The sequence below is a fragment of the Gigantopelta aegis genome, chromosome 15 (genome assembly GCF_016097555.1).
Source record: "Gigantopelta aegis isolate Gae_Host chromosome 15, Gae_host_genome, whole genome shotgun sequence".
Classification (NCBI taxonomy): Eukaryota; Metazoa; Mollusca; class Gastropoda; order Neomphalida; family Peltospiridae; genus Gigantopelta; species Gigantopelta aegis.
The window spans coordinates 15,841,642-15,867,230 of record NC_054713.1 but is presented as its reverse complement, the minus strand read 5'-3'; the positions used below and the strand labels follow the sequence as shown (position 1 = coordinate 15,867,230).

Sequence of the window (25,589 nt, the reverse complement as noted above, 5' to 3'; positions counted from 1 at the left end):
CAATATTGCTTAAACAAGTATAATTGTATAGTTAATTAAAAAAACCGGTTAAATGTTACGGCTATTAGATATAACGGGCCCAGCCATTTTGTATGATCCCAGAGAACACGCCCTCTGGCGAGCCGGTTGGTTAGTATACGTTAACCTGTCAAAAAAAAGAAAAAGAAAGAAGAAGTGTTTATTTTAACGACGCACTCAACACATTTTATTTACGGTTATATGGCGTCAGACATATGGTTAAGGACCACACAGATTTTGAGAGGAAACCCGCTGTCGCCACTACATGGGCTACTCTTCCGATTGGCAGCCAAGGGATCTTTTGATTTGCGCTTCCCACAGGCAGAATACACAAACCATGGCCCGACCCAGTTATGGATTGCACTGGTCGGTGCAAGTGTTTACAACCTACCCATTGAGCCTTGCGGAGCACTCACTCAGGGTTTGGAGTCGGTATCTGGATTAAAAATCCCATGCCTCGACTGGGATCCGAACCCAGTACCTACCAGCCTGTAGACCGATGGCCTGCCACGACGCCACCGAGGCCGGTGTCACGTCAGGAATTAGTCTTAGAACTGAAGAAACTAAACATACATGATTTGTGCGGATGCATCGCAATGTTCTGTAATAATATCCATCCCAGTAAGCCAGCAATAAGTACATATTATTGTCCAATATAAAAGAAACTACTATTGTCTGAACTGAACTTATTTACACTCAGGCCGTACTCTACGGCATATGAGGACATGTTTACATAGAACAATTAATACATTGTGACAAGATGGTGAAAGTACAATAACATGCATAAATACAAAAACACACATAAAATCAGCCAGAGGGTTTGAAAGTATTCAGAACTAAGTTACAAAATATAGAAAGTTTTCTAAGGACACAGAATTAAATAAATTATAAAATTTATATATAATTTTATTTGGTTTTGATTGACAGAAAGTGGGTAAATAGTGATTTCTTTCATTCTTAAAAAAACACACATGTAAATATATAATGAAAAGCATCCCTTATGTCGTAATTTTTACATAATGGACATATCCTATTGTTTAGTGATATGTTTTTCCATCAGAGTGTCGAAATAACTGTATTATGTTTTGTCCATAAATTAATCCACGTACTGAAATAAAAATTTCTGAGTGTTTTCTGAGTTAATTGGTCTTTTGTTTCCTTGGCCTGTTCCTGTAGTTTCTGATTGGCAGGTGTATATTTAGACGGTCCCCAGTCTATGTGCCCAGACACACTAACAAATATGTGCTTTCTTTTATAAAGATCACAGGATATTGTGTTATAACCGCGCAGACCCCCTAAAATTGTAATGAACATTATCAGCCATCCTGTTTTATTACTGTAAATAATTCTATAAAACCCTTGATTAAGTAGGCTTTCCATCTAAAATCATAAAACTTACCAATTACGTAGCCCAAAAGTGTCAATCAATCCTCAAGTGTCAATCCTCTCATAAATATACAAAATATTGAAAAATATCTGTTTTGCGTTTTCCCTTGTGTGTCAGTATACTTGTTCACAACTAGAGCGAAAGAAACATCTGTGAATGAGTTGCAGATGTACGGAGACTAGGCCAAAGGAAGAGATAAAAATGAAATACAAGTGTAGGAGAGAGACCCAAAGGAAGAGATAAAAAAGAAATACAGGTGTAGGAGAGAAAGTTAAAGGAGGAGATAAAAATGAAATACAGTTGTAGGAGAGAAAGTTAAAGGAAGAGAAAAAAAGAAATACAGGTGTAGGAGAGAAAGTTAAAGGAGAAGATAAAAATGAAATACAGGTGTAGGAGAGAAAGTTAAAGGAGGAGATAAAAATGAAATACAGTTGTAGTAGAGAGACCCAAAGGAAGAGATACAAATGAAATACAGGTGTAGGAGATAGAGTTTAAGTAAGAGATAAAAATGAAATACAGGTGTAGGAGAGAGAGTCAAAGGGAGAGATAAAATGAAATAAGGTGTAGAGACAGAGACCCAAAGGAAGATATAAAAATGAAATACAGGTGTAGGCGAGAGAGAGAGAGAGAGTCAAAGGAAGAGATAAAAAATGAAATACAGGCGTAGGAGAGAGTCCCAAAGGAAGAGATAAAAATAAATACAGGTGTAGGAGAGAGAGTCAAAGGAAGAGATAAAAATGAAATACAGGTGTAGGAGAGAGTCCCAAAGGAAGAGATAAAAATGAAATACAGGTGTAGGAGAGAGAGTCAAAGGAAGAGATAAAAATGAAATACAGGTGTACAGACAGAGACCCAAAGGAAGAGATAAAAATGAAATGCAGGTGTAGGAGAGAGATTCAAAGGAAGAGTCAGAAATGAAATACAGATGTAGGAGAGAGAGAGGGGGAGAGAGAGAAAGAGAGAGAGAGAGAGAGAGAGAGAGAGAGAGAGAGAGAGAGAGAGAGAGAGAGAGAGAGAGAGAGAGGAGAGGAGAGAGAGAGAGAGAGAGAGAGAGAGAGAGAGAGAGAGACAGAGAGAGAGAGAGAGAGAGAGGGAGGGAGGGAGAGAGTCAAAGGAAGAGATAAAAATGAAATACCGGTGTAGGAGAGAGAGAGTCGAAGGAAGAGATAAAAATGAAATACAGGTATAGGAGAGAGACCCAAAGGAAAGAGATAAAAATGAAATACAGATGTAGTTTAGAGACCCAAAGGAAGAGATAAAAATTAAATACAGGTGTAGGAGAGAGAGTCAAAGGAAGAGTCAAAAATGAAATACAGTTGTAGGAGAGAGAGAGATCCAAAGGAAAAGATAAAAATTAAATACAGGCCTACGGAGAGAGAGTCAAAGGAAGAGATAAAAATGAAATACAGGTGTAGGAGAGAGAGAGAGTCAAAGAATACAGGTGTCCGGAGAGAAAGTCAAAGGAAGAGATAAAAATTAAATGCAGGTGTAGGACAGAGACCCAAAGGAAGAGATACAAATGAAATACAGGTGTAGGACAGAGACCCAAATGAAGAGATAAAAATGAAATACAGGTGTTGGAGAGAGAGAGAGAGAGAGAGAGAGAGAGAGAGAGAGAGAGAGAGAGAGAGAGAGAGAGAGAGAGAGAGAGAGAGAGAGAGAGAGAGACTCAAAGAAAGATGTGAGGATAAGTTAGTGGTTTACGGAGTCAAAGGAAGAGGTATGGGTCAGCTATATGTGTACGGAGATAGAGGTAACAAATTGAAGAGGTAAGGACAAGGTTTAGGTGTACAATAACCGAGCTAAAGGACGAGGTAGGTGTTGTTTTGAGGTGTACTGACATGGAGCTAATTAAATGGATAGGTAATTAAGGACGAGGTATAGGTGTACTATGATAAAACCAAAGCAGGCACATGGGAACCGGGAGAGGGGATGGCGGGGAATATTTCCCCATCAATTGAGTATCAAAATGTATGTGGGTTTTTGTTCTATAAATCTGGCTTGTACCACCGCCCGCTAGCGACTGGTGCAGACAGTAATAAAAGTAGTAGAAGAAGAAGTTGTAGTAGTAGTAGTAGTAGTAGTAGTAGTAGTAGTAGTAGTAGTAGTAGTAGTAGTAGTAGTAGTAGTAGTAGTAGTAGTAGTGGTAGCAGTAGTAGTGGTAGCAGTAGTAGTGGTAGCAGTAGTAGTAGAAATATTAATAGTAGAATTTGAAGTAGGAGTAGTAATAGTACGAGTATTACTATTAGTAGTTGAAGTATTAATGTAGTAGTGGTAGTAGTAGCAGCAGCATCAGCATAGTTGTAACACTAGTAGTAGAAGTAGTTATAGTAATAACAGTAATAAAAGTAGCAGTATAAGAAGTTGTAGTAGTTGAAGTTTTAGTAGTGGTAGATTATTATAAGTAGAAGTAGTACTACTACCAATGCTCTTCTATTTACAGCTGTTCAATTCAGACGTTCACCCAACTCGAGGATATCGAACCAAGTCTTATCAGAACACTCAGTAGCCACATCGCAAACATGTATGTATTTGTGTTATGAGGAATCACTCTGCTATGGTGCCAACTTCAAACAGTCGACTGGTAACAGCACCCCCAATTGTCAACTGGTTTCTAACAGTCTGACCAATCAGATTGAAGAAGATGGAGCTGGTTGGGATGCGTATGTGGTCGACTCGACAGGATCGCGAGATGACCTGAAATGTTTGGGGTAGATCTACACACGGTCAGCCGATCGCTGTCACTCGCCAGACATTGTTTTAGTTTTTGCACCGAACGGTAGATAGACGTGGTGTGATAGAAGACGATGGTACCAGTAAAACTGTTCACGGGCGGGCAGGATGTGGCAGCTTTGATGACTTAAATCAAGTTAATGTTCGTTTATTATATTTGATATTATTTAGAAATGTTTGAGACATTTTTAAACATAATATTGAAAGCTAGATCAAATTTTACATCAAGATTCTTTATAGTTTGCATGCAAATAATAATACTGATGAAGAGTAAAACTTAAGCAAACGAACTTTAATTTCAGAATATCACTAATATGTCAAATATTTTTAGAAAGTGTTAAGGGGGATAACTGGGTTGTATAAATGAATATTATAAAGATTGCCAGAGTTATCTCTATCTTAAAAGTAAAATTGAGGAACAGCTGGGTCTCACTACATAATTCACTTCGACTTTAGTTCCTAATCCAAATCGTGACATATGTTGTGGTTCACATAGTCGCTTCTAAAGCTAGTATATTGGGGAAAATCAAAAAAACTTCTTTTTTTTTTTTTTTTTTTATAAACTGGCAACCATTCTTGTACTGGTGGTCACTCAGTTGAAGATACTGACCTTTGTTTATTAGTTGTTGTTGTTGTTGTTATTTAACGGAGTTTTTTCTCCTATATGCAGTGTAGTTCGTAATATCAGTTTACCCAATCATTATTAACATAGCTGTCAAAACATGTGCCATACTTTATTATTACTTCGATAGAAATAAAAATTTCTGACCAGTTTTGCCAGTCAACATTGCCAAACTTCCTTTTGGCAAACGTTTCGAAATCAATTTTAAAATTCATCATATATAAACTGTTTTCTCTTATTTTCTTTCTTTCTTTCTGTTGATCATTCTTGTTAGCCAGAGTTGAAATAGTTTTACTACTATCGCTTTCGTCATCTTGATTTACAAAACGCGTATCTGTTAATGTTGGTAGAGGCCTTGATATAGGCATTTAGCTATTGCTAGTCCTAAACCGCTGTATTCGATTCTGGAAATAAATATTGTTTAAAAAGCAAGACAGAATGTATGACTATATATATATTCCCCTGACAGTATCTTAAAACTGGATCTTATACAGACGTCCTATGCATACAATATGGGCCGAATTTACGACGACCGTTTTTCGTAAACACAGGTATTTAAATAATATAAACAGGCTTTGTAAAATAGGCCCTATTATATGTAAAGTGGATTAAATACAGAGGCTAGATGTAACCCGTGCTATGCTCGTGGACGTTTAGATGGGTTGTGGTGGCCTTACACTGAAGAAAGGAAAAAGAAACGTCGGGTCAACTGTAAAGCCAGCAGATCAAATTGTATGACATGATATGTACAATTGTACTATATATCTATGAAAGACGGACACTAATGATAATACTGGCAATTTTTATTGAAATGTGAAAGAAAATGGCAACATACTCCGGTTGCAAATGAGGGTATCCCCTATCATTGAAATCAAACACTCATGGAAACAGTTCATTAGTATTCATCACGTCATTTAATTATCGTTAGGCTGTGTATGAGTCCACTAGTCTCACTGGTCTCACTAGTACCGTGTGTGACCACCGCGTGCCTGTGTAGCTGCCCTGACCCGCCTGGTCATGGAATTCATCAAGGCATTCACACTCCTCATTGGAATTTTATTCCATTCATCTACCAAGGCATCTCTGAGCTGGACAAGGGCGATGGGTGGGTTTGGACGATTCCTCACTCTCCTGTCCCACTGATCCCACAAGTGTTTGATGGGGGACAGATTGGGGCTGTAAGCGGGCTAGTCGAGGGGGTGTTTGCTGCAAGGAAGTCCCTACTCACTCTTGCAACATGCGGCCTCGCGTTGTCTTGTTGCAATGTCAGGTTGTTTTGCTACACAAATGGCACGGCGTGAGGCTGCAGGATCTCATCCCTGTATCGGACGGCTGTCACGTTCCCAGCGATGACCACCAACGGCGTTTACAACCCATGGGAAATTCCACCCCAGACAATGACTGAGCCACTCCCCAAATCTGTCCCTCTCATCAACGCAAGCGTCGGCAAATCTCTCCCTGCGATACACACGACGTCGCCCGTCCGACCGTAAAAGTGTTAACCTTGATTCATCCGTGAACAGTACATATCTCCATTGGATCATGCAGATCCTTCCCGGTGGCTGTGCACGCAGTCAATTCATCCGACGTTGTCGACGTAATGGCGTCAGAGGGAGACCAACGTAGGGACGACGCGCAACGAGATTGGCCTCTCTCAGCCGATTCCTTACACTTTTGGGGTGGATGGGACGATTGTGGGTGCCTATGGTGTTGTGAACAGTTTCGGTGGCAGTAAGGTGACCATCGCGCAAATGCGCAAGCCTGATTGCTCTGTCGTCTCGGCATGACGTTACATGTCGGTGCCCAGACCGGGGACAGTCGGCAACCCTTCCTGTAACCCGTAAACGTACCACAAGACGTTGTATGGTTCGAACATTCACACCAAATTGCACGGCAACTTGTCTTTGCGTATGACATTGCATGAGCTGTGAAATTGCTTGACCCCTCTCAACTGCGGTCAAGCGTTGCATAATGGCAATACCAAATAACGAATCGGATTGTGTTCTGTAACAGGTAACACTACACTGTGGTATGAGTTGTTACCCCGACTTCGTCCATATTATGCTTTGCACGTGCTTTTGGTGATTTTCATTGTCTTGCCGTACGCCGCTCTCTATCACACTTCAATGAGTGTGGATGCAGGGTATAATTCACAATAACCCAATGAGTTATTTGTACAACTTCCATACAAATCCGCCCACTTATTTAGGAATTTGTCCACAATTTATGACCCGACGTTTCTTTTTCCTTTCAGTATATGACCTCCGTGTAGATAACTAACCTCATTAGCCGAGGCTATATACACGGCTGCTATGTGTATAGCCACTTCTGCGATTAGTAACAAATACGGCAAGCACCATTAAGGTTGGATTAATGGAATTCCACGCGCGGATGCAGGATTTCTGAAAGTGGGTCCAGATCCAAAAAGGGGGGGGGGGGGGGGGGCGGGGGGGGGGGGGGGTCCAAATGTGGATGTGTTTTTATTATTATTTAGCATTTAGAAACAGTTAATATAATCACGTTTCCCCTTAAAGGTTATGGGCAGTTTTAAAAAGGGGGGGGGGGGGGGGGGGTCCGGACCCACTGGACCCTCCACGATCTGCTACTGAATTCATCTCTGTACGCAATATTAAGTATGATATGCATAAGCGTATGGGCAACCTTTTTTTTTGGGGGGGGGGGGGAGGGGGGCATATTCCTGATATCAGGGCTGGAAAAAGTTAATCATACGTTTTTTTCTCGAAATTTTTTTGACTATCGTTTTTTTTTTCACTCCTACAGCACAAGTATGTATGTGTGCATAGGCGTACGGAATCCCTTTTTGAGTAGAGGGGGGGGGGGGGGGGTGGGGGGAGTTTGCCCCCCGAATTCGGAACGAAAAAGCCCGAATCTGCATACCTATTTATTGTGTATTACGATTACTGCCCAAACAACTAAATATGGTGGAACCTAATGATTGTACATTTTTACAATGGATTTACAACCAATATTGTGGGTAAAATTAAAATTATGGAAATATATGGTGAAACCCCCCGCCCCCCCCCCCCCCCGCCCATTATGGTTCAGGCCAGCTAATTTTGCCCGAATTTAACTATCGTTTTTGCCCAATTTCACTATATTCTCTAGCACTGGGGGACAGTTCCCACTCTGTCTCGTACGATTATGTGTTTGTGTTTGGGTAGGGTATTAAACATGCATTAAACAACAAGATTATGAATCGAATTTTGATATCAGAATTATTTTAAAGTCCAAGTTATTATGGATTAAGACAATTGTCCGGAGGAACAAAAAAAAATGTTTTCTATACCTAAATAAAACATGTATATTGATCAACGTTAACAAAATTTTAGTAACAAACAATGAAACGGAAAACATGACTGGGTTTGTTAAAATGCAGATGTCAGTTGGAATCACAGTTTTCTTACTATTCGCTAACCCGAATTGCAATGTGATGGTTACATCCAAATTGTATGTGCATGCACAATTGGTTTTGATTAGATGATATGTGAAATTTGTATCTTGAACTTACCACTAAATATGATGAAAATATTCCTGCTGTTCTTAACTTAAATAGATCGTTTGAAAGGCACTGTTTCTATTTTGCAAAATTCATACAAGATCTGGTACAATGACGTACAAAATAATACAAGGTAATCTTGAATATAGAAAGATTTTGTTGAATGCATATATATTTTAATTATTAGTTACTTGTGAACTTCGTAGTGAATAACCTGATGATCAATAACAAATGTTCAGATCAGTCTGTTACAACCATAAATCATATGAGTATCTCACGATCAATGAGTACGATACATGTATATGAAAGTCCAAACTACATACATCTCATAATAATGCCATGACAATATCTCACGTACCTCACGAGCAATGAGTACATGATAAATACAAATGGATATGTAAGCTACGTACATCTCATAATAATTACAACAATGATCTCACGTACCCTCACGAGCATGAGTACATGATAAATACAAATGGATGAGTAAGCTACGTACATCTCATAATAATGTCATGACAATATCTCACGTACCTAACGAGCAATGAGTACATGATAAATACAAATGGATGTGTAAGCTACGTACATCTCATAATAATGTCATGACATGACAATATCCCACGTACCTCACGAGCAATGAGTACATGATAAATACAAATGGATGTGTAAGCTACGTACATCTCATAATAATGCCATGACAATATCTCACGTACCTCACGAGCAATGAGTACATGATAAATACAAATGGATGTGTAAGCTACGTACATCTCATAATAATGCCATGACAATATCTCACGTACCTCACGAGCAATGAGTACATGATAAATACAAATGGATGTGTAAGCTACGTACATCTCATAATAATGTCATGACAATATCTCACGTACCTCACGAGCAATGAGTACATGATAAATACAAATGGATGTGTAAGCTACGTACATCTCATAATAATGTCATGACAATATCTCACGTACCTCACGGGCATGAGTACTGATAAATACAAATGATGTGTAAGCTACGTACATCTAAGTAATAATGTCATGACAATATCTCACGTACCTCACGAGCAATGAGTACATGATCAAAATGGATGTGTAAGGCTACGTACATCTCATAATAATGTCATGACAATATCTCACGTACCTCCACGAGCAATGAGTACATGATAAATACAAATGGATTGTGTAAGCTACGTATCTCATAATAATGTCATCATAATACTAGCAATGTACATGACAATACAAATATCTACGTACATCTCATAATAATGTCATGACCTCACGTACCTCACGGGCAATGATACATGATAAATACAAATGGATGTGTGTAAGCTACGTACATCTCATAATCAATGTCATGACAATATCTCACGCTACCTCACGGGCAATGAGTACATGATAAATACAAATGGATGTGTAAGCTACGTACATCTCATAATAATGTCATGACAATATCTCACGTACCTCACGAGCAATGAGTACATGATAAATACAAATGGATGTGTAAGCTACGTACATCTCATAATAATGTCATGACAATATCTCACGTACCTCACGAGCAATGAGTACATGATAAATACAAATGGATGTGTAAGCTACGTACATCTCATAATAATGTCATGACATTATCTCACGTACCTCACGAGCAACGAGTACATGATAAATACAAATGGATGTGTAAGCTAGGTACATCTCATAACAATGTCATGACAATATCTGACGTACCTCACGAGCAACAAGTACTTGATAAATATAAATGAATGTGTAAATTATCTCTCATAACAATGTCATGACCAATATGTGCATGATTAAACTTTGAGAACTGAAATTCTAAAATTGCACATAACTCAAAATGTTATCATCACGAATCACGGATATACATGTATGGAAACATGTCACTATATACAGCTTTGCCATTCGCGGTGAATCACTCTAAAAGTAACAAGAGCATGCATGTAAGTAAAACAATCTTAAAGAATCATAGGTTATGAGTTATGTTTCACAGAACATGGCTATTTTGAAACAGTATTCTCCAACTATTAGAGGGTGAATATCAGATAAATGGTCACGTACGAATATCCACATGGTTCAATATGGCACTGGTGTAAAGGTCAGAAATATATTATCCACACAAACACTGAATTAATAAAATATATTTCCATATCACAGCTATCAGACTGCTTTAGTGGATGAATAGGATGAACTTCAAAACTACACACTATTACAGCTTTGTGTTATACATATGTTGTAAAAAAAAACACTCTTTGAAATATGTTATCATATTAGGTGTTATTATCTGATGCAGAGGTATCTTTCAATAAATATTTATTTCCGTCATGTGGGCAAAAACATAGTAATTGATTGTGGTGCCGCAGTGGCCCTTCCCGAAACATCTTTCTTAAGACAAGACAATGCCATAACCTCCTGTGGGTCTGCATGCAAAGACAACATGGAAGGACATCACAAAATCTATACATTCCATCACAATATCCAGCTGTAATCGAAGCAACCATCTCCTGGACAACAATTCCCTCGGATGAATACCATCACGCAAGAGACTGAAGTTATATATCTTCTTGCCTGGCTTGGTCTTCAGAAGATCAGTGTCAAATTTTAATGTAGAACTTCCAAAATTATCATTGCATCTAACCATAAAAGCATTTAACGACTTTACTTGGCTGTAAACCTCTGCATCCAGGGAATCCAGTGAAAGATGGCTTGGATGTCCAAGGCCAGCAGATGCACAGTACAGTGGAACTTGCCTAAACCGGACCACCTTGGGACACTAAAAAACATCCGGTTTTGAGAGTAATCCACTTTATCAAGGATTTCGTTCATTGAAGCAAAAAATCATACCAGAGTTATTTCCCTTGTCAGAGTTTTCCGAAGATTACCGAGCATATCTAATACATGCAAATTGGGCTGGTTTTGACAGGAATCCGGTATATTCAAGGATCAGTTTAGGAAAGTTCTACTGTACATTGCAAATGAGAAACAAGGAATACCAATCACTTTCATTTTCCCACCAAATGAAAGAACAACATCTCTCGTTTTGAGAATGTCACTAAAGAATGTCGCAACAGTTTCTCCCTCCACATTTCTAATTTTTAGGTAATGTCACGGGGATTCTATAATTCCCGTAACTGAATAAAACACGATTATCAAATATCTCTCCTAACTGTATATCTATTCGATCTCTCTGTAACAGGCTGTTAAACCCTAGTATGGCTCGTCTCTAGGTATGATCAGAGATACGATCTCATATAAAGTATATATTATTATAGCACGTTTAGCTCACTACAAACACAACAAAAACACAATACACTTTGGAATCTGTATTAATCTACGCTGACAAATGTACAGCCGTAGTAGTTAATTAATAACAACAATAATAACAACCCAGAACTGATCACTTAATTAGTTAATCTCTAGGTGTCTATTTGTACACAATATGCGAATCACTTCACCGTTACACCACACCCACACGTGTGATATTGAGAAACGCTTCCAGGAGAAGTTATTAATAAGGAATTACAACACCATTCCTAACGGTTAATTTTTAATTAACCCTTACTACTCGTTCCAGTAACGTGTGATAATTTAGGAACGCTTCCAGGGGAACTTAATTAATAAAGGACATTACAGCTCTATTCCTAACGGGTTAATTTTTTAATTAACCCTAACTACTCATGCAGTAACCTTGTAACACAGAATTAATACTTATCACAATAAAGACAATAACCTACAGTTTACCTAGGTCGTCTAGGATGACTGGCTAAGCTTTATATTACCAAATACTCGTATAATGTTAGAATTAAAATCTACGATTTACTTCGTCAGATGACCGAAGACGGACCCTTTCTAAAGAATATTGGTATAATACAGTATTAAAATATTTAAAGTCACATCAATCACATCAAGGTTTATACACAGAGCAGAAATGATATTTACCAAAGTCCAAACGGACTAACGTTCCCTCGGAGCCTTCCTATTCTGGTTCTCCTCGATATCTCTAAATCCTAGCTATTTATTATAAATCAGAATTCGCCTGGGGGTACAAGGCGGTACCTCCCCCTATCATCTGATATTTCATCTCTACTAGCGTCGATATATTTCTCTCTGATCGTCAGACTTACTGACGCCATCGTCGCCAAATCACGGTCGTCGAAACCGCACTCGCAGAGGTATTACGTAACTACTCGCCACATGGCCTCCACAGCTGGACTACGTGCATATTGGAATGCCCGACGCGCGAAGTATTACGTAACAAGTTTGCCCACCTGGGCTACGGGCATGAAACCTGCACACGGCCCTCTAACCACAATTAAAAAATCGCCACAATTTAAGAGCATGTACCGTCACACACACCCCCCCCCCCCCCCCCCCCCCCCCCCCACCTCAAAAAGGATTTTCCTCTACTCTAGGAATAGGGAAATAACTACATTAAAACAAAAATGTGTGCATTAACCGACGCCATACGGGCATTTAAACACATGTAATATAAGGTGACTACCAGTAATCACACGAGTCTCTGAGTCCCTGGTATACAAATAAATATATTAAACAAAACAGAATGAAGAATGTCACACACATTATCATAACGTTCAACTTCGGGACAGGGCATCAGCGATTACATTGGATGTGCCCTTGATATGTCCAATGGTAATTGGGTATTCTTGCAGGGGAAGACTCCATCTCAAAACTCTCTGGTTGGAGGCTTTCATTAGGATGGTCCAGTCCGTCTTCGTCTTCTGGGAACAGCACAGCTCCAGCACCCACGTCACTGGCACCCACAGCTAGCTTGAACGGCATTCGGTAGTCTCGTGCTGCCATCACGGGAGACGAGTAGCGCATCTGCTTGATACGGTTGAATGACTTCTCGCATTCACCTGACCAATGGAACTTCGTTTCCTTCTTTTTCAGCGTCGCACGTTTTCCAGGTTTCCTCCGATAAGCATGCTGTCGAATCGGTATAGCGTTGGGTTCCAAGCGCACATCTTGGCTTAAGGTATTGGTAACCGTTGGAAGGTTCTGACAAATGGAAACATTGTCTTGTTTCAACGTAGTCAACTTTGCTCGCTGGGGGCTCAAGTCTGCTAGAATCTGGCCGTTGGCCAACTTGACCTCTGTGGTCTTGACGTCATCACAGGAAATTGAGTGTCTCTCAATTTGGACCGGTCTCTCTGGAACTATCGGCAGTCTGTCAAAATAACCTTTTAGCAAAATTGATGTGACAATACCTACTTTTCCTAACCCTATCAGGCAGTGTTTATCACATACCCTGTCTCATTAACTCGTTTGTGCACAAACATAGGGCCCGAAATACCTGTTCTGCACAGAACCCCCGTTAAAATGGGAAGGTACAGCAGCACCTTATCCCCTGGTTTAAATTCCCGACTCTTAGCCTTCCTGATCAACACACTGATTTATTTTGCTCTGAGCATGGCTCAGTTGCTTCCTAGCTAGTTCGGTCGCCGGCAACCTCCTATCCCTAACTCTTTTATTCATCAATACTCTCTCAGTTAACAATGTAGTGCGAGCTGCCAACAAATTTGGATCAGCCCCCTGCTCTAGAATTAACTCTTGTCTATTACAAGGTAAATCCCCTCTATCAAAGACAACTGGTTCAATTCCCCTCTGCGGGAGATCAACAGGTTCCACCACATTTAATTTGTCAGTTGACTTATCTACCATTTTACTGATAACCTCATCCACTCCAATTTCATGGCTCACACACGTATCAGACAAATCACAAATATCCTCTAGATCCCGAGCTGACCTCACTAAACCGACCACTTGCGCATTATCGCGTTTCCTTTTAAAACAGTCTCCGATAAGATGGTTATCCTTTTTACAGTAACTGCAATGTGGACGAAAAGTTCGTGCATTGGCTGATAATGCAGGCCTATCCTTACTTTGCCCACCAGGTGCATTCCTTGCCTGACTAGCTGACCAACTAGATGACTCTCCCCGATAGTTACTTTCCCGGGGAAAATCTGGCTGAAATTTCTTCTTATCACCCTGTTGTAAAGAGCTACCCGGTACTGCCTGAGCTTTGTGTATTAAAACGTAATCATCTGCCACTATGCCTGCCTCCTCTATCTTTTTGACATCACGATCCTCTAAATGAATACGTAAGCTAAATGGTAATCCATTTTTAATGTCCTGTAAGATCAACAACTCCCGTAACTCGGTATATGACTCTACCTGATGAGAAACAACCCATTTATCAAACATCCCTGCCTCTTAGCCACAAACTCACTATAAGACTGACCCTGCGTTTTTCCTCAACTCGCTATACCGTAAACGATAATCCTCAGGACGTAATTCATACGCCCTCAACACTGCCGTCTTAACTAGGTCGTACTGACTTGCTCGCTCATCACTCATTGAATTATAAGCTATACTAGCCTTCCCCTTAAACTTAGACACGGCTAACAATGTCCACTTAGTCTGCGGCCAATTTAGCTGCTTAGCGGCCCGTTCAAAAAGTTGGAAGAACATGTCTACCTCCTGATCGTCAAATACAGGCACTGATCTATAAGCCTCCGACATGTTAAACCCATTTCCGGCTTCTCGTCTGACTTCTTCTGTATTCAACTTTAACTCATGTTCCACTTTTAATTTTTCTAACTGGAATTCTCTATCCCTCTCTTCTCTTTCTCTCTCTCTCTCTCTCTATCCCTCTCTCTATCTTCTCTATCTCTATGTCTATCTTCTCTATCTCTCTCTTCACTTTCTCTCTCTCTCTCTCTATCTAATGCACGTTCTTCTCTTTCTCTCTCTTTCTCTTCTCTTTCGTACTCAAGCTTTTTAAAAGCTAATTGTTGTTCCACACTTAACTCATTTATCTCTATCTCTGGAACAAACTCACTGTCTTCCATAACAGGCCTATCACCAAAAACTTCCTGGATAATAATTGTCTTTATATCACCTAAGGTTTTAGCTGATGTTAAATCAATTTCTCGCTCACCCGCGATTTCAACTAACTCGGCCTTACGTGCTCGCTTAATCTCCACTACACTGAGCGTAGGCCTATTCAGCAAATTCTTATCCATGTTTAGATATGACGCACTTATTACTAATTAATTTTCTAGTGAACAACGTGCTACTTCTGGTAAATTTGTAAACATAATTTATAAAGCCCCCATTTACAAACAATACTTTTTTAAATATGCATGTCCCGTTTCATATCCGGGACGAGCGCCCCAATTTTCTACTCCTGTCACGGGGATTCTATAATTCCCGTAACTGAATAAAACACGATTATCAAATATCTCTCCTAACTGTATATCTATTAGATCTCTCTGTAACAGGCTGTTAAACCCTAGTATGGCTCGTCTCTAGGTATGATCAGAGATACGATCTTATATAAAGTATATATTATTATAGCACGTTTAGCTCACTACAAACACAACAAAAACACAATACACTTTGGAATCTGTATTAATCTACGCTGACAAATGTACAGCCGTAGTAGTTAATTAATAACAACAATAATAACAACCCAGAACTGATAACTTAATTAGTTAATCTCTAGGTGTCTAGTTACACAATATGCGAATCACTTCACCGTTACACCACACCCACACGTGTGATAATTGAGAAACGCTTCCAGGAGAAGTTAATTATAAAGGAATTACAACACCATTCCTAACTGGTTAATTTTTAATTAACCCTTACTACTCGTTCAGTAACGTGTGATAATTTAGGAACGCTTCCAGGGGAACTTAATTAATAAAGGAATTACAGCTCTATTCCTAACAGGTTAATTTTTAATTAACCCTAACTACTCATTCAGTAACCTTGTAACACAGAATTAATACTTATCACAATAAAGACAATAACCTACAGTTTACCTAGGTCGTCTAGGATGACTGGCTAAGCTTTATATTACCAAATACTCGTATAATGTTTGAACAAAAGTCTACGATTTACTTCGTCAGATGACCGAAGACACTGTCTAAAGAATATTGGTATAATACAGTATTAAAATATTTAAAGTCACATCAATCACATCAAGGTTATACACAGAGCAGAAATGATATTTACCAAAGTCCAAACGGACTAACGTTCCCTCGGAGCCTTCCTATTCTGGTTCTCCTCGATATCTCTAAATCCTAGCTATTTATTATAAATCAGAATTCGCCTGGGGGTACAAGGCGGTATCTCCCCCTATCATCTGATATTTCATCTCTACTAGCGTCGATATATTTCTCTCTGATCGTCAGACTTACTGACGCCATCGTCGCCAAATCACGGTCGTCGAAACCGCACTCGCAGAGGTATTACGTAACTACTCGCCACATGGCCTCCACAGCTGGACTAAGTGCATATTGGAATGCCCGATCGCGCGAAGTATTACGTAACAAGTTGCCCACCTGGGCTACGGGCAATGAAACTGCACACGGCCCTCTAACACAATTAAAATCGCCACAGGCGAAACAAATTTAAGAGCATGTACCGTCACAGGTAAGATCTGTCCAAGGGTGGCTTGTCTTTGATAGATCTCAAATGAGCAAGCTCTACTGACAAATCTGCAACCACGCTGGAGGTAGTGGCCCCTTTTTGCCCAAAAAAACAACAACAACAGTTACCAGTTACATAAGTTTCTGACTGCCACAGTCTTGTTCTTTAACACTTTCTCCCGTTTCTGTTCAATGGCTTTTGTTTCAGTCTAAATGCTTCAAGACGAGCTAACTTGATATTGGACAACCTTTCTTCCAAAATTAGGGATTCACCTTAAGTTGGAGGCAAAGATTGTACCCACCGTCCAGTCTTGCCATGTGAAAACATGAGAAAACTGTCATTGCACAGTAAAGTGGTCCTCACATATCAGCCTGCGTCCGCGCGATTTTTCTAATCGCAGGAGTCGCCGAGGGATTTAGAGCCCGTGGATAATCGGGCGAATTTCATGTCTGCGACGTGTGCCCTCACATATTAGATGGGGCCCGGGCGGTGCCCTTTGAACATTGGATCGCAGTGGAGACAATCCCACGGGCCCGGCGGGTGCGAGTGCGAATAATTTGTACATGCTCATATACCACTAGAGTTTCGAGCATGTCCGTCCCGGGGCCTGTCTCTGGATAGCCAGTGACATGCTCCGGGACAGAAAAAATTAAAGGGACAATTTTGAAATTTACATCCAAAAATTAAATAGTGGGCCTTTAAAATTTTGATGCGCATCTCTAATTAATATAATTAATAAAAAAAAATCTACTTATTAAATTTGGTCGCTAGATTAGACTGGGTGGTCAAAAAGAAATTAGATAGATAGATAACTAGTTGGAGACAATCCCACGGAAATTAGATAGATAGATAACTAGTTGGAGACAAAAATTAAATAGTGGGCCTTTAAAATTTTGATGCGCATCTCTAATTAATATAATTAATAAAAATAAAAATCTACTCATTAAATTTGGTCGCTAAATTAGATTGGGCGGTCAAAAAGAAATTAGATAGATAACTAGTTGGAGACAATCCCACGGCGCCCGGCGGGTGCGAGTGCGAATAATTTTTACATGCTCATATACCACTAGAGTTTCGAGCATGTCCGTTCCGGGGCTTGTCTCTGGATAGCCAGTGACCTGCTCCGGGACAGAAAAAATTAAGGGGACAATTTTGAAATTTACATCCAAAAATTAAATAGTGGGCCTTTAAAATTTTGATGCGCATCTCTAATTAATATAATTAATTTAAAAAATCTACTCATTAAATTTGGTCGCTAGATTAGATTGGGTGGTCAAAAGGAAATTAGATAGATTTACGGGGTGGGGGGGGGGGGCTGTGTGAAAATGGACAGAATTTTGAAAATAGCAATTAGTAAAAGAACTTAGTGAGGTTAAAATAATAATAATAATAAACTAAAAAAATTGTTTTTTAAATTAACAAAATAATTTACAAGCCAAAAATAAAATGAATTGACTGCTCGGCCGAATATTTATATAATTTGGAGCATTTTTTAAGGACAGTCCAAAAATAAATAAGAGAAAGAAGAGAGGATCGGACTATTTAATAACATATAAAAAAAGAGGGTAATTTCGACATAAAAGTTTGAACGAAGGTCTAAAAGTTTAAAGTCCGATCTATATGTCCACGCGAGTGGCTTCGTTAAGGCCGTTAGAGGACAGGTTTTGGCGACTACGGCGAGCTGATGTCCGGAGTTGCAGTCAGCGATGGGATGAGTTGCTTCTTAAGCTAGGTTCACATAAGCGCGTATAACTCTACGGTAAAAACGGATGCGTTTATACGGATGCATCCACGCATCCGTGTTTACCTGGACACATCAATGCGTAAAAAATAGAAATACTTGTACGTTAAGTGACCGCAAGGCTCTCTCTCTCTCTCTCTCTCTCTCTCTCTCTCTCTCTCTCTCTCTCTCTCTCTCTCTCTCTCTCTCTCTCTCTCTCTCTCTCTCTCTCTCTCTCTCTCTCTCTCTCTCGTACCATGGCTTCGTCTAGCAGTGAAGACGAACTGCTCATACTCTTAGCGGCCTATGAGATCACACGAAAGAGAAAAAAGAGAAGATTTTGGTAGCATGAACTGGTTGAAAAGAGAAGAGAACAAGGGGCATTCACTAATTTAGTCATGTGTGACTTGTATTTAGAGAACAACAAATTCAAACAGTACTTTAGACTTAACAGAGATCAATTTTCTATGGTGTTGGACCATATTGGATCGATTATACAGCGACGATGCCGATCCCGTGAAGTAATTTGTCCAAGACAAAGACTCGCCATATGCTTAAGGTAAGAAACGATATAAATATACGTTCCTGTATTACCAACATTTATGTATAAACAAACTACTATATTCAGTCTAAAGTATAGCTATAGTTTTTAAAAAAAAAAACAAACAAACAACAACAAAAACAACAACAATTAGCAACTATTTTATTAACGAAAAAATTGTTTCAGAATTACATGAATGTTACTACATCATGAATGGGAGATAAACGCTCACATATTGGCAAGTCGCATTGATTCACCAATGATATCGTTTGAATTCACTGCATTGGTGGTCAAATTTGGGTAAGTATAGGTGGGGGCTCGCCCTAAAATCAAATGACTTTGCCATGGAAGAGGTGTGATCTGTTGAGGTGGTAGATTTCTGTTTTTAGCATTATGGAATAATTGAGAAATTTGAAGCTGTAGTACAGACTTAACCTCTTCAGGTAATCTTTTTCATTCTTAAAGCACAACTCTCAAAAAAGGTATCCTCTGATGTTCTATCATATTTTTTTCCCTCGTGTGGTTGGTGTATGCTGTTACTCGCAATTTTTTTTTTAAGTTGAATATATTCTGTCAGCGATTTTCTCAAATCGTCTGCTTGTGTCGTTCTTCCACGCTTCCTTGTGGTCACAATAGGAGGCGTGGAAGGGGGTTGGCACTGCGATGTTGGAGTTGACACCGTTGTACTTTCAGAAACCGATGGCGTTACATCATGACGGCTATTAAATAAATAATATAATAATTTATATTTCAGGTATTTAGCGACTGGTGAATCTTTTTTTGCATCACTGAGCTTCAGTTATCGTTGTGGAAAGTCAACGATCAGTTACATTGTACGGGAGGTTTTGGAAGTAATTTGGGATCAGTTATTACCTGTATACATGAAATTTCCCCATAATAAAGAAGAGTGGGAGGTCAAAGCAGCCAATTTTGAAAGCCTTTGGAACTTTCCACATTGTGTGGGTGCTATTGATGGCAAACATGTGGTTCTAAAGTGTCCCCGAAATTCAGGGTCGATGTTCTATAATTACAAAGGGACATTCTCTATTGTCTTGCTAGCAATTGTGGACGCAGATCTGCAGTTCATCGTCATCGAAGTTGGATCATGTGGCAGAAATACGACAGTGGTGTTTTCCATGCTAGTGCTATGGGTCAACGTATAATTCAGGGTACTATAAATTTACCAGAAAGTAAAGTTATTTCAGGTGCAGAAATGCTTGGTCCTTTACCATATGTTTTTGTTGCTGATGCAGCATTTCCTTTGAACACTCACATCATGAGACCGTATGCTGGAAGGGGTGGACCTGAGGATCAACAGATTTTCAATTATAGACTATCAAGGGCTAGACGCTTTGTAGAAAATGCTTTTGGCATTTTAGCTGCAAGATGCAGGGTGTTCCATACCAAAATTGCACTTGAAAAAAATATACAGCTTTCAGTGTGGTTAAAACAGCCTGCCTCTATTACTTAGTGAGAAGAGGTGAATTGAACAGCTAACCTGTCAGAATTGCAATCTTCATTGTGCACTGACTGTGATGACATCAGGCAACTCTTCAAGCTTATTTTCATTTTCTACAGGATCATCAGCTGTGGGTGGTTGGTTGTTAATATTTGATGCCGTGCTAAAAAATATCAAAAATAACAAAATAAAGTGTTTTATCATGTATTAGTTTGTGGCTTCATTATTTAATCAACATGAAATAATTAGTTAATTAATTTTTAAAAATTAGGATAATATATATATCATTACCAAACTTCGTATGGGTTAATTGGTTTCAGGAAGGCAAATAAATCCATGTATTCCCACTGCTTCGTATTACAAGCTGCCTGACCACTTCTGGTTTTATTTTCCCTTTTTTTCCTGGTATACGTATCTCGAAGTTCGCCATTTCTTCTTACATTCTGCACCTACAATAGAAGAAGTAGGAAATGTTTTATTTAACGACGCACTCAACACATTATTTTACGGTTATATGGCGTTAGACATATGGTTAAGGACCACACAGATTTTGAGAGGAAACCCGCTGTCGCCACTACATGGGCTACTCTTCCGATTAGCAGCAAGGGATCTTTTATTTGCGCTTCCCACAGGCAGGATAGCACAAACCATGGCCTTTGTTGAACCAGTTATGGATCACTGGTCGGTGCAAGTGGTTTACACCTACCCACTGAGCCTTGCGGAGCACTCACTCAGGGTTTGGAGTCGGTATCTGGATTAAAAATCCCATGCCTCGACTGGGATTCGAACCCAGTGCCTACCAGCCTGTAGACCGATGGCCTACCACGACGCCACCGAGGCCGGTGCACCTACAATAATTACATATTCATATGAACATAATGCATACACTGACGATGACGACTATTGCTACTACTATTACTACTACTACTACTACTACTACTGCTGCTGCTGCTGCTGCTGCTGCTGCTGTTACTGTTGCTACTACTACAATTATTATACTACTATTACTACTACTGAATCTTCTTTTTCTTCTTCTTCTTCTTCTTAATTTTATAGGTACTTTAATTCAATGTTTATCATATAAAACATGTATTAATTCAACACTTTTCTAACATTATATTATATATATCACCCTATATATATATATATATATATATATATATATATATGTGTGTGTGTGTGTGTGTGTGTGTGTGTGTGTGTATATATATGTATATGTATACCAACTCGTTACATCACAGTTCATCTCGTTGGCAATGTCACACCATGCATTAGCACATTTTTTAGCATCGTGGTATGAAATATCTTGTGGACTGTACAGAAGAGGGCGTTTCCTAACGCTTTCTACCAACAATTCAACAAACTCTGGTGTGACAGTGCTTGGTCGAGGCATGTCACCCTTCGAATACCCACTGTGATGGTATCTAAAAGTATCATGTATTGTTTCATGCAATGCGTTTGACGCACCAAAAGTTGCCCGTGTTCAACGCTTGCATATTACTGCATACATTTCACGCGCTTCTCGGATTGATGTGTACATGCCAATACTTTAGTATGTGTTCAATTTCATCCGTAAATCGCACGCGTATTATGCATCCGTTTAACGCAGAGTTATATGCGCGTTAGAGAGCAGATATCTGATGACCATGCGGTAACCGGCGCCGCAGATCGTCTTGACGATCCTGTGAATTGTTGAACTGTCCATCTCGTAGAGAAGGATCGCTTGTCGGTAGTTCTGCTGGCGCTGGTGCGTCACAATGAGTCCCGTCGCTGAGCTCTGGAGCCGTATGTTGTGGAGCTCGAAGTGGCCCCTGTCTGGTAGCGGTCTCCAGTGCTGGTTGCAAAACCAGCCTCCCAACTTCGCCGTATCAGTCGTGTCGCCCTGGACGTAGTCCCGGTACTGAGCCTTAAGTTTCCCCATGGCCAGTTGCCAGGTATCTACGTCCTCCTTCGGGGGTGTCGTCTGTCAGACAGGCTGGCTTGCAGGAGATGTTGCTTTCCTCTTGACGGCCGCCGTCGCCTCAACGTCAGCAGGGTGCTTCTCAACGGGAGCGGTCTGTATAGTCGACCACTTCACCGGAGGCGCTGGAGTGGAAGTGTATCGAGGCGGCGGCGACAGGGCCATGGCAGTATCCAACAGGTCGCTCGTCACCTCCGCGGTCGATTCAGCCGGTGGCGTCTTTATCCTCTTTGGTGATGAAGTGGGGGTCGGCGACGCAGCTTTGGTCCCCTCTGATCCGCCCCTGCAGCACGTTCCTTCCTCTGTCCTCTTCTTCCTCTCGTCTTCTTATTGGAATTCGCGTCCCCGTACACCAGTCACGGTCGCCCGTGACCTAGTATACGCAACGCGGCACTCCAAGAACATTCCAGAGCTTGCTATAAGTACCCCCCCCCCCCCTCCGGGGGGGGGGGGGGGGCAAGTTAAGAGAGCACGTCGACACGTCTAGCTTCATAGCCGTCTCTCAGTGGAATGACAGCTGAGACAACGCGTACCTCCCCCGACATCAGCTTGAACAGGTTTTGTTGGATGTTTGGCGCAGAATTCCTGCTGACGTCATCCGGCGACTGACGACATCCATAAGGAGACGTGTTTTGGCGTGTATTGATGCAAGGGGTGGTCACATACGCTACTGATGACATGTCTTGTCCCATGATTTGACTTTAGAAGCACCTTTTGAGGGGATTCTGATTGTGTAATTTTTAATTTTGACCCCAAGTCTCTTTTGCTCGGCCTTATGGCAAGTGCACTATCGATATGGCAATTCTTTTTTGTAAAGACATTGGGAAATGATTCCTTTAAGTAAAATAATCATCACATCTGTCTTGGTTTTTCTTTATGGACCTACTGAACAAGGTGATACGTTTCTTTTGCCTGTTAGTTTACATACATACATACATACATACATACATACATACATACATACATACATACAATATATAGATATTCATACATCAATACATACTAGCCAGTGCCAGGTCTGCCCACTGTTTCATGCACGTAAGCGGGATCGACCGCGTAGATTGTAGGCCCCATGCATATGGTTGAGTTAAAGAAGCTTCCTTTTTTATGGAAGCTTCGATAGCTCAGAGTGTATCGTGGTTAGTCTTGCAATTTGCGGGCGAATCGGTGCCACAGGTTCGAGTCCCAGCAACGGCATGGGACAATTTTTGAGGCCAGAAAGGATTTAATTATCCCCTGCGCCAGTGCGTTAATATCTATGTATGTACTAGTCAACCTCGACATACATACAATATATAGATATTCATACATCAATACATACATACATACATATATATACACGTACACAGGTACATACATAACACGTACGCACAACAGCACGTACATACATACATACGCATATACATACCAACATTGATTGATTGATTATTGACTGGTTAATTGACCGATCGTTTTTTTAGTTGTAAGTGAACCCAATCTAGCCGTGTAGAAGTCAGGTACCCAGAGTTCTCTGTACATGGGCACTGGAAACCTAACGGATATGAAGAAGGCACTTGACGGTCTGTACGGGAACAACTGGGACACGAATGACTGTATGTCAGCCAGTTACGCCAACAAGAACTCTTTGGCTGAAGTCGACCTTGAACTCTTCTACTCCCATACACACAGTCAAGATCCTAAACAGGGGCGACAGTAAGTCGTATACCAGATGCAGGTTGAAAGTTAAAGTTTCTTTTGGTTAACGATACCATTCGAGCGCATTGGTTTATTAATGATCGGCTACTGGATGTCAACGATTTGGTACTTTTTCACATAGTCTTAGCGAGGTAGAGAGGAAACCCTTTACTTTTTGTTTCATTAGTAGCAAGGCATCTTTTATATACATCATTCTACAGACATGATAACACATTCCACGGCCTTTCATATGCCAGTTGTGGTGCACTGCGAGAACGAGAAATAGTCCATTGGGCCTACCAGCGAGGATCGATTCTAGACGATCAGGCGAGCGCTTTACCACTGGGCTACATAGCTACTTCTTCTATATCAGAGGCAGATTGAGGAAGATTTGATTGGTTCTCTGATGTGGTCATTCCGTTTAACGTCAAAGCGCAAAACCGGCCTCGGTGGCGTCGTGGTTAGGTCATCAGTCTACAGGCTGGTAGGTACTAGGTTCGGAAATGAACTGAACTGAATTCAGTCAGAGCTGAATTATACACAGACCAGGGCCCATATTTTCGAAGCCATCTTAGTGCTACGAAATCGTAAAATCATTGTACGTTGTGACGTCACTACATCACATGCCATAGTGACGTCATAGTTTACGATAGTTTTACGATTTCGTAGGCTAAGAATGCTTCGAAAATATGGGCCCTGGTCTGTCTGTAATTCAGCTCTGACTGAATTCAGTTCTGAAAGGGACTGTCCTGGGTTTGCAGCCATTGTAAAATGTTTTCGACTAATAAAACCTTTTTGGTGACTAAAATTACATATACAAAATACGTATGTATTTGTATAACCATTCGTAATTTTTTGTTTTGGTGTTAAATACATTCATACATGTCTTGTATAGGTATGTTTGTTTTGTTTGTTTTGTTGTTTTTATTTTGACACCGTTCCATTATTAATCTGTGTAGGGTTTGGCGAGAGACTGGCAAACTTTACAGTCGACATTTTTGACGAAGACCTTAGTGAATTTCCTGCAATAGACAGAAAGTTGTGCGCTCATTATCCAGGAACTGTGGGTACTGGCCAGTGGGTGGAGCTAACATGTGACAGTCACGTGGTTGGAAGATACGTCGGAGTCAGCAAAACACAGAGACAAGACAGTGATCTGCTTTGTTTCTGCGAGTTAGAGGTGTACGGCGAAAGAGCCGTGGGGAGACGTAAGCATGAGTTAGAGGTGTACGGAAATAGAGTCAAAGGAAGAGTTAAGATTTAACTAAAGTTGTACAGAGATAAGAGTCAAATGAAGAGTTAAGATTTAGCTAGGGATCTACGGATATAGAGTCAAAGCAAGGGGTAAGAATGAGAAAGAGGTGTTCGTTCGAAAACAGAGTCAAATGAAGAGGTAAGATTTAACTAAAGGTGTATGGAGATAAAAGTCAAATGAAGAGGTAAGCATGAGTTAGAAATGTACGAAGACAGTCAAAGGAAGAGGTAAGAATAAG

General features: G+C 40.2%; 1 protein-coding gene and 1 long non-coding RNA gene across 2 annotated transcripts in view; one reads left to right on the top strand and one right to left on the bottom strand.

Moving 5' to 3' along the window:
- LOC121390617 overlaps nucleotides 1–5,396 on the top strand; it is a 32,544-nt gene extending 27,148 nt beyond the window's left edge. The window contains exon 4 of the mRNA XM_041522478.1: nucleotides 3,849–5,396. Within this exon, the coding sequence (XP_041378412.1) occupies nucleotides 3,849–4,120 (272 nt within the window). The 3' untranslated portion in view covers nucleotides 4,121–5,396. The remainder of the gene's footprint in view (nucleotides 1–3,848) is intronic.
- A 13,799-nt stretch (nucleotides 5,397–19,195) lies between these two features.
- On the bottom strand, nucleotides 19,196–20,905 carry LOC121389905. The gene is made up of 3 exons (XR_005960115.1): nucleotides 20,754–20,905; nucleotides 20,502–20,625; nucleotides 19,196–19,722 (listed from the first exon to the last, which is right to left on the bottom strand). It is a non-coding gene; the product is annotated as an uncharacterized LOC121389905 (long non-coding RNA).
- Between the last annotated feature and the right edge of the window lie 4,684 nt (nucleotides 20,906–25,589).